Below are 13,817 nucleotides of genomic sequence, written 5' to 3' on the forward strand. Positions count from 1 at the left end.
TTTCCCTTCCCCACAGCCTTCCACATTATCCCACCAAGGATCTTCTCTCTTGGGTTCTGGAGGCTCCTAGCTAGGAGGCCCCCCCAGCAGTGGGAGCGGCTCCGGGCTGGAAAAAGCCCCTAGCGGCCAGGGTCCCCTTCCCTAGGCTCCTCTCAGCCGTGGCCCGCCCCCGGGCGCAGCCAGCAGAGGGCGCTGCGGCCCAGGCCCCGCATCGGTCCTGTTCCCTCCGTGCCCCAAGTCCGGGTCCCCGCCTCTCCTTCGGCTTGTCCCAGTCCTGGGCGCTGACACACAGGACCCGCCGGCTGAGGTGTGGAGGGCGTAGGACCTGAAGGCTCGACCCAAGGACGAGGAGCTAGGGCACCTGGGTTTCCAGAAAAGACACTGAGGCTGGGTTGGGAGTCAGCTTGGTTGGGGGCTCGGGCGTCTGGACTAAAGACCTCGAGAGGCCGGGAACAGCTCTGATGCCCTGGGGCCGGGACGCCGGGGTCCCGCGCGGGGGAGGGAGGTGGGCCTGTGGAGCCGCGGGACTGGCGGCTTCTGCGCCTTCGCATTGGCTGCGCCCCTCGTCCGTTGGCGCAGCGTGGTCCAATGCGCGCGCCTGGGGGGGCGGGCCCTGGTGCTGATGCTGCCGTCAGTCGGTGTTGCAGGGATGCGGCGGCGGGAGCAGCCGCCCTGAATCGCGGAGCATCCTCCTCAGAGCGGCACCGCGGCGGGGCGGGCGGGGACGCGGCTGGGAACGAGAGAGGCGCGAGGCGGCCAAACCCGCTGGTCCCAGCTCTGCCACCCACCGGAGACGGGGCGTCCCCGGGGCTCTGATCCCTACTCTCCTGCTCCTGGCGCCCCCAGAACTAGGTACGGGAGGGGGGGCTGCGGCGGAGACGGGCGGGGGGCGGGAGCTAATCGGGGGAGGGGAACGATCGGAGGGGGCGGGGGAGGCAGGAAGGATGGATTGGGGGGCGGGGGCGCCGAGCTGAGAGATCTGGCTGGGTGACAGCTAGGAGGCGAAGCTGCTGGGGGGCTTGGCGATCGGAAGCTCCCTGTGGAAGGGGGCATTGGCCCTGAGCTGGGGCGAATGGAGGGGGGTTAGAGGGAGGGTCGTTGGGGGAAGGGATGGGGAGGGAAGGAGGGACATCCAGAGGGCTGTGAAGAGGGGCTCTGAAGAGGGGTCCCCAGTTTTTGCGAGCCCCAGGAGCTGGAAGCAGTGCTGGGCCAGAGGGGCTGTGAGCTGTTGTGCTGTGAAGGGTCTGCAGGGGGAGAAACCAGCGAGGAACTGGGCTTCGTGGGAGGAGAAGGAGAGGGGGCTGGAGAGGAGAGAGAAGTGGAGAGGAAAGGAGCAGGGGCCAGAGGCTTGGTCTGGGGGGAACCACTGAGGACTTGCTTTACTGGGGGAGGGGAGCCAAGGGGAGAGGAGGTTATGGGGGGAGCAGAGGGGAAGGTGCCACGGCGCTCAGACAGGGAGGGGTCTGCGCTGGGGGAGACCCGGCAAGGTGGGGGTCCGAGGGAGAGGAGCAGAAGCTTGTGGAGGGGAAGGCTGGGGGTGATGAGCAGGAAGACTGGGCAACGGGTAGGAGGGGGCTCTGCTGGGTGGGAATGCGCTGGGGGAGGCAGCAGGGTTCTGGTCAGAGAGTGCTGCAGGGGGAGAGGAAGCTGCAGGGCCCTGGGCTTGCTCCCCCACCCCTGAAGAGGAGGGGATCATTTTTTCATGTCCCAGACTCTCCCCTAGCTGAAGGAGCAGTCTGCCCTGGGTTCTTTGGGCTGGAGTGTGAGCTCTTGAGCCTTGATGGGCTGTTGGAGGCAAAATTGGCTTTGGGTGGGCTTCTCCTCTACTCTCACCCCCTTGAGTCCTGGGAGACGGCACTTGGTGCCTCGGTGAAGCAGCAAGGGCTGGGAGGGGCAGTTTCTCGGTGCCTGGAGGTGGAGGCAACCCAGACCTGGAGGGATGAAATAAACCTTAGGGGGTGGGCCTGGGGTTTTAGCCTTCCTGACTGCTTTGGGGGTTCTGTACACATTGGCTTTTATTTGTGCTGGGGTGGGTGGGGTGGGTGAGGACCTTCTCTTCATTCTGTCCTTCCTTCTGGTCCACCTTCCCAGTGTCTGGGCGTTCCTTCCTGGGGGAGGGTGGACTTTAAGGTTTTACATTCTCTGTCTTCTGAAAAAGAAGGAGGAAGAGGGAAGGGAGCAGGAAGGAAGGAGGGAGGTCAACTGGTCCCTTAACTGTGGGGACTTTTATTTTGGGGGTGCTTTAACTGCTCAGTTTCTTGGTTCCAGGATGGCTCAGGGATGCTGGCATCCAAGGCCAGGCAGGATGTTTCTGGGGGCAGGGGAGAAGGCTGGCTGGGAAGCCTATTCCTGTTAGGGGAGGTGTTCTCAGACCTATCCTGTCCTCAGCTGCACGGGTGGGCGGGACTGACTGGCGGGTAGTGGCTGCTGGGGACTTCTCTCCCGGAGCCTGGGCCTGTCCTGGCTTCTCTACCTGCTGAAATCACAGAGACAGCAGGCTTCCGAGAGAGGAGAGGGCTAGGCTCCGGAGAGACTGTTGGGGTCTCTCATCCCTTCCAGCCTCGGTCTCTACAGAGGTCCAGCCGCTCTCTCCTGCCCGCCCTTGCCAGTGACACAGACGCCCTGACACCGATACACACATGCTCGGTGGCACCCACCCAGACACACGCCTCCACAGGCACACACACCTGCGTACACAGTACACCTCCCGGCAGCACACCACCCACACTCCCCGCCCAGAGAGACTGCCACCTTGCCGCCCGCCTCTGAGACCTCCCCCAGGAGTCCTGCTTTCCTGTACATGACACGACACGTCCGTGCCCCTGGTTCCCACAAGACAGCACTGCCAGCCCTTGCCCTCAGACACGCGCAGGCCTCCATCCAGCAATTCACCTCCCTGTGGCCACAGGCATCTGAGGTCCCCGTGTACTCCTGCCACACATGCCTTCCTCCTGGAACACACCCTGCCTCCCAGGTGTGCCCAGACCCCCAGCATCATGCACCACGCGCTCCTCGGGTCCTAAGCACTTTGCCTCAAGCCTTTGTGTGAGCGTGTCTGTGTGCGCCTGCACCAGATACACACACGCTGGGTTGGTATTATTGAGATGGGGTCTCACGGTGTTGCTCTGGCTGCTCTTGAACTCCTGGGCTCGCGGGATCCTGCCCCAGCCTCTTGAGGAACTGGGACTGCATGTGGCCCGCTGTGCTGCCTCACACACCCTTTAGCCTTGGCGCACCTCCCAAGTTCATTCTGTCACCCCCTGTCTTATCTTTGTACCCTCAGAAAGCCCCCAAGCCCCAGGCCCTCCTGGTCTAGCCTGGCATTCAGCCCCACCTGGCCCCCCTTAGAACCCGGGTGCGTCACCTCCAACATCAGTCCTTACACGCAGGGCCCTGCCCCTGCCTGGCACCAGAGATGCACTGGTCCATTCATTGGAAGCTCCCACCCGGCCCCCATGAGGATGCCCCCATGTGTATCCTCACACGCCACCCACCCTGCAGCTCCATCTGTCCATGAGGCTCTCCCATCTTGCCCCTTCCATGCTGACGGGCCTGTTGGCTCCCGAGACCCATTCAACAAAGAATCCAGTGTACATGGCATCTTACTGTCATTTTCAAAGCTGTTCTTCCACTGCCACCACCACTGAACACGGGGGAGGCAGCAAGGGTGAGGCTGCATGGACTCCACTCTGCCCCTGGGTGAGCCTCAGCTTCCTCATCTGTTAAATGGGTGCTCTCGTACCTACACTGCAGGAATGTTACCAGGACTAGATAAGATGATATGATGGCATTAGTAATGACTATGGAATGTGCACCTACTCTGTGCCTGGTTCTGTGAACTTTATTTCATCTGATATGAAATCTGCTAAGCCCCAAGGCTCTATCGCCCACTCTGCCAAGTCATTTCTCTGCACCTCCATCCCCTGCCCACCCTTTCTCCAGCCCTGGTCTCTTGGCGGAGCCTCCTGTGTACACTTTGAACTGCCACCCTTATCCCCAGACCCTTTTTACTCCCCCCAAGCACACAGAGACCTGCTCAGTGGACCTTGCAAAAACACCTGCTCACTCTCGGCCCCTGCTGGTGTCCGTCTCCCTCTTGTCTACCCACCTCTTCATCCCTTCTCCTTCCTTCCCAGGCAGGTTGAGATTCCCCGCAGAGTAGAAAAGAGCCCGGGGGCCCAGAGGTTGGATAAAACCAAACCTGAGTCCCAGCTCTGCCACTGATGAGCTGTGGGAAAGGGGGCAGTGATAATACCTGCCTAGTTTACACCCCCATCGGGTTCTGGTGAGAATCAAAGGAAACATTAGATGAGTAGTTTTGTAAATTGTAAAAGGCTGAGAAATGAAGAGTTTTAGAAGTAATCATTAACATAACACACCCTCACGCTTCAGTCTCTGTGAGGTGCTGTTCTAAGTGCTTTACACATATTAATTCTAATTCTGCCAACACTATTACCACCCCTGTTTTACATGTAAAGAAACGGAAGCACAGAGGAGCTAAGTAACTTGCTAAAGATCACACAGCTAGAGAGAGAGAGAGAGAGAGAGAGAGAGAGAGAGTTGGCATTGGCAGCCAGGCTTCACAGCCCATGCCTCTGACTAGTGTACTAGCTTGTTCTTCTCCATGCCGAGGCTGTGGCTGGGTGTGGGCATGCCCAGGTCTTGCCTTGTCTCTCCTAGACTGTCAGAACTGGAAGGAAGGAGCAGGAAGGGGAACAGGAACTCTGCGCCTGTCAGTCTTGCCTGCTGTTTCAGGAGGGAGAGAGCACCTTCTAAAAAACATGCTGAACCTGAGGGTCCTTAGGGTTGAAGCAGTCTGATGCCCCCACCCTGTGACTAAGAGCCCCCCCCCCAGCGTGCTGGCAGTAGTCATCCCCACACCTCCGCAGGAGGAGCTCGCCCTCCGGAGGCAGCCTACTCCACCGTGGCACACAACTTTGGATCACCAGCAAGTTTCTCTTTAGCTTGAGCCAAAATCTACTCCCCCCATAACACGCACTTCTCCCACCTGTCCACGGGCTGCCTTCTGGGGCCACCAGAATGTGTGTAAACCCAGCTCTTCCCCCTGGCGCCTGGGGGAGGCCCCTGCTGTCTCAATCCCAACTGGCAGGAGAGGATGTTGGCGTGAAGAGAGGAGAGCCAGAGGGGGGCTAGCATTCCCATGGTGGGAGGTGTGCGTGCGTGCGTGCGTGCGTGCGTGCGTGTGTGTGCGTGAGTGTGTGCTGTGGACCAGGCCTGAAGGGGGCTGAATGAATGCTTGGAAAGGGCCCACACTAGGGTTCTGCCCGAGTGGGCTCGGACCAGCTCACTCGGGAGTCGCATTCATTTGCCATTTTGCACTGGTCAGGCAGGAGGGCCGAGGTCTGATCAGCTGATACAGGGGGAGTTTCCAGAAGGCAAGGCTAATGACCTTGGGTCTTGCTTTTCTGCCTGATCCCCGGTCAGTTTCTGTTCCTCTCTGGGATTCAGTTTCTACCTCAGGAAAAAAACGAGAGGAGTGAACCCCAGGGGCTGGAGGCCTGTGTCTTCAGTCCTGGGGTTGGGCTTGGAGTCTGGGGTGCCTCTGAGGGCAGTGTCCCCGGTGGAGGCCAGACCAGGAGAGGGTGGTCTTTGAGTCTCAGACAGTGCTCTGCAGCTATGGGCGGTGCAGAGCAGAACAGCCGTGGGCTCAGGAGCCAGCAGACCCTTGATCTACTGGGCCAGTGAATTCATCCTTCTGAGCTCAGAGGGACAAGGTGACAAAACTGCTTCTTAAAACCCCGGGGGAAAATAAGATGGTGGAAGTGAGGGTCCAGCCTGGGGAGCCCCAAAGTTGCAGCCCAATGCCACAGTGGCACTGAGGACGAGGCCATGAGGTGGCGGGAGAGGGCCATGAGGGGAGGGATTCAGAGGCCCGCCCGAGGTCAGCCCTCCCAGCCCCTCCTGGGCCATCACCTTTTGCCCACGGCTGCTGAGGGTATCTGAAAGTAGGGGGTGCTGGGCGCTGACTGGGTGCAGAATCTTGGGATTCCATGGGAGAGGTCAGTCTCCTGAGGAACAGTGACCAGGGAGAGTGGGGGCTGGCAGCAAAACCATACTGTCGTCTGTGAGCAGGCAGGGTAGCCTGGGGGCCACTCTGCCAGTGTCCTTGCACTGGGAGTGGGCACTCGAGAAGTGTGGGTCTTGGGGACCAGTGTTTGATGGGTGTTGACAGCCTCCATTTCAAAGCCTGCGAGAGCGGCCTTGCCTTGCACAACTCCTGGGGACACAGTTCACGTGATGTGGTTGTGCAAGGCAATGGCCCTGGCCCTCGGGGAGCAGGTCCCTGGAAGTAAGGCGACTGCTGAGGCTGGGGAGCCCGGGAGCAGGAGCTGAGCAGGTGCCTCCTAGTGCCACCAGGACCCCTGAGTTGGAGGTGGGGTCAGCAGAAACCTGGTCCTGTGTGGGGGAGGCTGGGGGAGAGCAGAGAGCAGCAGGTGTCCTGTGCACTGCAGGGGGCGTGGGGTGGGAAGGACCCAGGTGTCCACTTAGCTCATGCTCCCCTTGGGGTTTTCTCTGCTTCGAAAACTTGAAGCTGCCCCTGAAGCTGCCTCAAGGGCCTTTGGGTCCCTGGAGAGAGGACTTGGGGAGAGCTGGGCTTCCTCCTGGTTGGCCCTGCAGCCCCCGTGCCCCCGGCGCAGAGCCAGGCCTGCCTGTGCTGCAGAGCTGCGGGCTGCGGGGAGAATGAGTAATGAGCCTGAGGGGCCGCAGCCCAGCCCCTGCCCTTGTCCCTCCCGGGATGGACCACAGAAGCCCAGCCTCTGCCCCCACAGCTACCCACAAACACGTGCCTGCCACTCTCCCCACTCAACCCCCACTCTCCCACCACACCCAGCCGTGGACTCGCCCCCTCCTGGACTCTCAGCCACTTTGCACCCGCCCCCAACGAGGTGACCAGACCTCAGCTCAGAGCCCAGGTGTCTGCTGCCCAGCCTTGGGAGGCCTCTCTCTATCTGTCCTCCAGTTTTCCAGAATGGAGGGAGACCCTGACCCTAGGCCTTTCACAAGAACCCCACTGCCATCTCCCTAGAGGATAGGGACTGTGAGTGTGACAGGGGCCTCTGGTGGGAGGTAAGGGCAGGGCTTTGAAGGGATCACCTCCTCCCTGGGCTGGGCGGGGCTGGGGATGGACAGCAGCACACAATCCCATTCCCTCCGCTAGTGGAAATCAATAGCTAATTAATTCCCTCCCCAAAATAGTGTCCGGAGGTGGGGGGGGCGGGGGCCAGGAGGGAGGCAGACAGAGGCTAGGCCAGGCAAGACTGACTGAGACCCCGAACCAGGAGGTAGGGGGATGGCCAGTGTTCTGGTCACTGGGGCTAGGCCTCTGCCCCTTCTGGAGAAAAAGGGGAGTATTTCCTGTCCTCTGAGCCTCAGGGACCCCCTCCCCTGCCCTGGACTGAGGTGGGGGTGCCTATGTGTGTGTGGGGGTGAGGGTGTCAATCAGGCTGGGAGCAGGTGCTGCATTTAATTTGATTGGCTAATTAGCCCGCGCATGTTAATTATCTCTATTACCCAATGAGGAGAGGCAGCGGCAAGCTATATATAACCCCACAGTGTTTGTGGGGAGTGGGGGCTACAGGCCTGTATTGCCTTCCCTGCCTGGGAAGGGGCAGTCCTCGGAGGGAAGCTGGGGCAGGACATGTGGGTCCCCCATGGGAGTCTGTAAGGTTGGGAGGACAGCAGTCAGGAGGCGGATGGAAGGGGTCTTGTAGGTCTCTTAGAGATGTCTCTCCAGACACCACTGATGGCTTTTGAGCCTTCTCTGCCCATCTTCCTTCTGCTTGCAGGTCACTCTAGCCAGCCCTACCCTCCTGGGACTCGGCTCCTCCTTCACTATGGTCTTTTAGGGGGGCCTGAGCTTCCTCTTCTTAGCTCAGCTTCCTCTCCCAGCTGGGGCTCCTGGCCCTGCCCCTGCACCCACCCCCTCTCCAATCCAGCCTTCTTTTTGTTCCCACCTGGGTTGCACCTGTGGCTGTCCTGCCCTTTGTCCCCTTCATGGGCATGCTGGAGTTGACAGTCTTGGATCTGAGGCCGAGTTCCCTGCTGACCAGCTGCATGACCTTGGGCAATTACCCAGACTTCTCTACAAGGGCTTCCCCAAGGGTTAATGGGAATAATGGGACTTCTCAGAGTGATTAAGTAAGATGACATTTATAAAAATGCCCAGGATCTGGGTCCTTGATGAATGCTGTTTGAATTTGGAGTTTAATTTTCTCAATCTTCTCTTTCTTTTCTCCTCGTCAGGCCTCCCTTCTCTTCCATTATTCTTCCATCTCTGCCACTTTTCCTGAGCTCTTCTCCTTCCTCTTTCTCCCTCCACCCCACCTTTCCCTGTCTCCTCCTAAACTCTGGCCCCTCCCTGTTTCTCTTCTAGGCTTCTCCCCACCTCCTTCCCTCCCTCCCTCCCCAAAATAAAATCAATGCAATATTCAGGAGGGTTGTTGGATATAAATAATTACGACTCAGAGTTTAACGAGATGCAAATTCCCCTCCCCGTTGTGGGGTATAAATTGCTCTCTGACAGCCAGTTACAAGGGTAATCATTTCAGAAAGGCAATTTTATGCAAATGAGCCTGCCTGCCTCCTGGTAGCTCCCCCAGCCCTGGGTGGGGGACCGGGAAGAACTGAGGGGTGAAGAGATCCCAAATAGTGGGGCCAGTCCTGGGGCTGAGGATTTGAAGCTGGAGGTTGAGGGTGACACATACTTAGCCTCAGAAGGACCTGAGCTGGTGAGCAGTGAAGTTGGGGCCCCGGGAGGGGTGAGTGTGATTTGGGGGGAACTGGAGACTCAGAATTGGATGCCTGTGTCCTTGCAGGGATGAAAAGGCTTTGGGGTGTGGGTATCTGAGCGACTCCTGGCTTCTATCCTTTGCCCCCTTCCCAGGCTGGTTACCCTGTGACACCATTGACGAATTGGCATTTAATTAATCTCAATGAATTATTTAGCAACTTCATTATCCAGCATCAAGAGCTGATGAGAGAGCGAGTGATCCCTGGCTAGAGGTGGGAGCCACCTCACAGAGGTTGGGTGACTTAAAAAGAAGGGGGTGGGGTCACCTGTTGGAGAGATCCTAGGTCTCACTCCCAGGAGCTGGCCTTGGTCCTGACGCCCGGGTCTTTTGAGGGGTCAGTGTGAGGCCAGCAGGATTGGACTCCTACTGAATTCCAAGGTGTCACTTTCCCACCCGTCCACATCTCAAGCCAATAATGTCCCTTCCGGGTGCTGTCTCTCCCCAAGTGTTGGGTTCCCAGTACTTCCATCCGCGATTATGTTTCTTGCTTCAAGACACACTCCAGTTCAGGGCCAGCTCAAGTCCTAAAGAAAAACAGGTGGGCATCTGTTGGTTTGAGGCGGGAGCCAGACACCGACGGGCCCTGATCCCCCCGAAACCCCCCATTAAAGCTTTCTTCTCTGTTTCCCTGCAGGCGTCCCTCCCCCAACTTCCGTTCAAGTCCGCAGCAGGGGAGGGGCCCCGCCGCCGCTGTCGCCGCCGCCGGGGGGAAGTCGGCACCTGGGCCTCTACGCACATCGCCCCACCGCCAGGCCCATGGCACTGTGAGCCGGCGAGGGAGCCCCGCTCGGTGCCGGGGGCTCCCGGCCCCCTCCCCGCCCCATGCGCCCGCGGCTCTGAAGCCTGAGCGGGGCCGGGGGCCGGGCGGCGCCGGGGCCGCCGGAGGCATGGCGCCCGGGAGCCGGTGGCGACCGCCACCGCCGCCACCGCTGCTGCTGCTGCTGCTGGCGCTGGCGGCGGGCGCCCGCAGCCTGGAGTTCGGCGGCGGCCCCGGGCAGTGGGCTCGCTACGCGCGCTGGGCAGGCGCAGCGAGCAGCGGCGAGCTCAGTTTCAGCCTGCGCACCAACGCCACGCGCGCGCTGTTGCTCTACCTGGACGACGGCGGCGACTGCGACTTTTTGGAGCTGCTGCTGGTGGACGGGCGCCTGCGGCTGCGCTTCACGCTTTCGTGCGCCGAGCCCGCCACGCTGCAGCTGGACACGCCGGTGGCGGACGACCGCTGGCACATGGTGTTGTTGACCCGCGACGCGCGCCGCACGGCGCTAGCGGTGGATGGCGAGGCCCGCGCGGCAGAGGTGCGCTCCAAGCGGCGCGAGATGCAGGTGGCCAGCGACCTGTTCGTGGGTGGAATCCCTCCCGACGTGCGCCTCTCGGCACTCACGCTCAGCACCGTCAAGTACGAGCCACCCTTCCGCGGCCTCCTGGCCAACCTGAAGCTGGGTGAGCGGCCCCCGGCGCTGCTGGGCAGCCAAGGCCTGCGCGGCGCGGCTGCCGATCCGCTGTGCGCGCCCGCGCGCAACCCCTGCGCCAACGGCGGCCTCTGCACTGTACTGGCCCCCGGCGAGGTGGGCTGCGACTGCAGCCATACGGGCTTCGGTGGCAAGTTCTGCAGCGAAGGTGAGCCCGGGGAGTCGCCGCAGGGGGTGTGGGCGCGGGAGTGGGAGGCTGGAGGTGCCGGGGTGAGGTTGTTGGGAGGGCGGGGTCCGAGGATCTGGGCTTGCTGCCTGGGCTCGTGCGGAGGGCGTGTGAGAGTGTACTAGCACTGGAGGGTCGTGAGAGCTTGCCTGTCCGCGCGAGGGCGTGTGCGGTTAATCAGTGGGCGGGGAGAGACCCGAGCCTATGGGCGTGGCCAGTGTGGGCGTGACCCGTGTGAGTTCTCCAGTGCTGTAGGAGCTGGTGGAGGTCGTGTGGGCAGGTTCTGTGAGCGGCTGTGAGGGGCTGTAAGGGCTGGTGGTGGGGGGGTGTGTGCTGGGCGAAGCCAATGAGAGGTGGGGCCTTGTGTGCAGGGACCTGGGACAAAGAGTTTGGCCTGCACGGTGGGCAAGTCCTTCGTGAGTGTGGGAGGGTTGTGAGTGGGGCCTGTGTGCAGGCCGGGGAGTGTGGAGGGGCTTTGAGGCTGGGAGGTGTGTGGGCTGGCCTGTTGGGTGGGGCCATTGGGGACCTAGTGGGACCTTGTGTGGGACGGTGAGGCCTTAGTGCAGGACCAGTAGGGTGGGTCCTGAGGGAGAGTGGGCAGGGCCTGCATGGGCGGTCCCTGAGAGCCAGTGGGCGGGGCCTGTGTGAGTGGGTCCGTGTGGGCGGGACTTGCGGGAAGCTTGGGGTTAGGGACAGCCACAGTCTGTGAAGGTCCTGAGTCCGCAGACCAGACAACAAGGCGGGTGAGGGATCCTGGGATTGCCATGCTGTGCCCGCACCCGCCAGGAAGGCGGGAACCGAATTTCTTTTCCATCCCAGAATCACCTGAGCCCCTTGGACAGTGAAGGAAAGAGCGTGAGGTGAGAGAGCGGTGAGGCTCTTGACTAGGAGTTGACAGTTTGCGAGGGGCCAAGATGGCAGGTTGTGTGTCCCAGGTGAGAGAGCAGGAGGCGAGGCTTCTGTGTCAGACGTTGGAGCCCTTGGAGCATGGGGTTCCAGTGGGAGATTGCGACTGTTGAGGGGTTGCTGACTTTGAACAGGAGATCGAATGTGGACTGGGGACTTGGAAGGGAGGCCTTTGGGAGGGGGTTCTGCCAGCACCCCAGCTGCAAGAGGGATGCCTGGCAGGCAGTGAAGGACAAGGGTCTTGGGTTGAGCCTGGCCTGGGTCTGAGCTGTGGTTTTAGTGGGGATGAGGGAAGAAGGGAACTTTCAGGAGCCTCTTTTACTTTGATCTGGCTGGGTGGTGGGGGAGAGGTTTCCCCATCTGTTTGGGGGTGCCTTTCCCAGCAGGTGTGTGAGCCAGACATGCTTTCTTCTCCCCCAGTGCCTCTAGAAGGTGTGGGCCACTCTAATGTGGTGTGTGTGTGTGTGTGTGTGTTTCTGCCTTCCAAAAGGTAGAGTCTAGGGGGCTGGGGATGTAGCTCAGTTGGTAGAGTGCTTGCCTTGCATGCACAAGGCTCTGGGTTCAATCCCCAGCACCAAAAAAAAAAAAAAAAAAAAAAAAAAGGTAGAGTCTTTTGGGGAGTGTATGGCTCAGAAAATGGGTGTCCCTGTGGCTACGTGCATGTGGACAGCCTATGGCAGAGCAGCGCATGCAGGCGAGGCCCTGGGTATGAGAAGTCTTGACTTTGGACAGTAGTTTGTGTATTTATAAGTTGTGGTAGACAAATAGGTAAGGAAGGGTTGGATTGTTTTGTGGGGCTATTTGTACAAGGTTGTGAGATAAACCTTCAGGAACTGTGTGTATAAGTTAATCTGACACCTTCTCACCTTTTCTCCAAGGAGCTCAGGTGCTCCCTAAACTGTGAAATTGTGTGTCTTGTGTGCAGAGGCCCAAGAGTCTAGCAATGTGTATTATATGTGTGAATGGATCTGTTTGAACTGTAGTGCTTATTGATAGGAAGCGAAGGCCTAGTGGGGTGAGTGGTACACAGCTGTAAGGATGTGTGCTCATGTGCAAGTACCCGTGTACCTGTGTTGAAATGCAAGACCTCAGCATCTATGAGAATTCTGTCTATGAAATCTATGTCTATGTCTATGAAATTCTGTCATAGAAATCTATGAGAATTCTGTCCAGGTCCTTAAATTCATTTTTTAATTCCTATGATCCCTCTCCACCAAGGCCTCCTAAGCCATAGGAGGAATCTTCTCTCTCTCTTTTTTTTTTTTTGGTGGTACTGGGGATTGAACCTGGGGTGCTCTACTACTTAACTACATGACCAGCCCTTTTCATTCTTTATTTTGAGACCGGGCCTTGCTAAGTTGCTGAGGCTACTCTAGACTTGTGATCCTCTGGCCTCAGCCTCCTGATTTGCTGGGATACTAGGTGTGCACCTCTGTGCCTGGCTAAGATGAACCGGTTGAGCTGTGGGGGAAGTTACAGTAACAGGTCCATGATTTCACTGTGTCTGAACTGGGCTTGGGTATTTGAAAACTGTACCCAGAATGGTCAATCCATTCTTTGAAAGCCTTTCATTGGCTTCAAAGGCTTCCAGTGCAACAAATAAGGTGTGTGCCACTGAATGCAGGTGTATATGTGTGTAGAAGATGCGTTTGAGTGAAAGGAATGGTTCTTGAGTATCAAATGGGTGTGCGTCAGACTAATGTTTGTGTTAGCTGTGTTGCAGCTGAGAGAGCTGGCTGTGTGCCTGACCCACTGTGTGTGTGTGTGTGTGTGTGTGTGTGTGTGATATGTAAGAAATAGGAAAGGGAGGTATTGGGTGGGTGTCCGACAGCTAGCAGGGGCAGAGTTGCTGTGTGTATGTGGTATGGGTATGTCTGTGTGTGGTCTGTTGAGAGGGGTGTGTGATAAAGGGCAGGATATGTCTTTATTCATTCTGTATTCACTGCACCTAATATAGCACCAGGCACTTAGTGGGAGTTTGATAAAGATTTGTGGAATGAATGAAGAGCTATTAATAAGTATTTGAGAGAACAAAGGCTTGAGGTAAGGCCATATGTACATGCAGATACATGTGTATCATATATGTGTGTTTGTTTTCACGTGTATGGGTGGGTGGCCATAGGGGTTGTAGACACGGTTGTGTCCGGAGGTGACAGGCACAGCACAACCCTACTAACTCCCCTCCTTCTTCCCCCAACCCTAAACCTCATTTTTTTTCTCCTTGTATTTGTTCCTCGTTTCCTAGGCAGATTCCATAACATCCTGTGCTCATTACACTTCTTCTAATACATTCTTATTCAGCCAAGAAAGATAGGCATGGCATCCCACCATGGTGATTGGGGTGGGAGAGGAAAACTTTCAGGGGATCAGGTCCGGCTCCTGATCTCTGAGCAGTTCTAAGTCCTCAAGCTTCCCTGGAAGTTGCTGTCACTTCATTTTTATCTGCTTTGAGTGGTTTCCAAC

General features: G+C 58.5%; 1 protein-coding gene across 32 annotated transcripts in view; it reads left to right on the plus strand.

Annotated features, from left to right (window-relative positions):
- The first annotated feature begins 625 nt into the window (after positions 1-625).
- Nrxn2 (neurexin 2) overlaps positions 626-13,817 on the plus strand; it is a 105,244-nt gene continuing 92,052 nt past the window's right edge. For 27 of the 32 annotated variants that reach the window (XM_078045689.1, XM_078045710.1, XM_078045702.1 and 24 more), the window contains exons 1-2: positions 626-852; positions 9,448-10,430. In XM_078045689.1, the coding sequence (XP_077901815.1) occupies positions 9,701-10,430 (730 nt within the window). In that variant the 5' untranslated portion in view covers positions 626-852; positions 9,448-9,700. The remainder of the gene's footprint in view (positions 853-9,447; positions 10,431-13,817) is intronic. The other 5 variants (XM_078045712.1, XM_078045714.1, XM_078045713.1 and 2 more) reach the window with 1 other exon arrangement.

This window comes from Ictidomys tridecemlineatus, chromosome 4 (genome assembly GCF_052094955.1).
Source record: "Ictidomys tridecemlineatus isolate mIctTri1 chromosome 4, mIctTri1.hap1, whole genome shotgun sequence".
In the NCBI taxonomy this organism is placed as follows: domain Eukaryota; kingdom Metazoa; phylum Chordata; class Mammalia; order Rodentia; family Sciuridae; genus Ictidomys; species Ictidomys tridecemlineatus.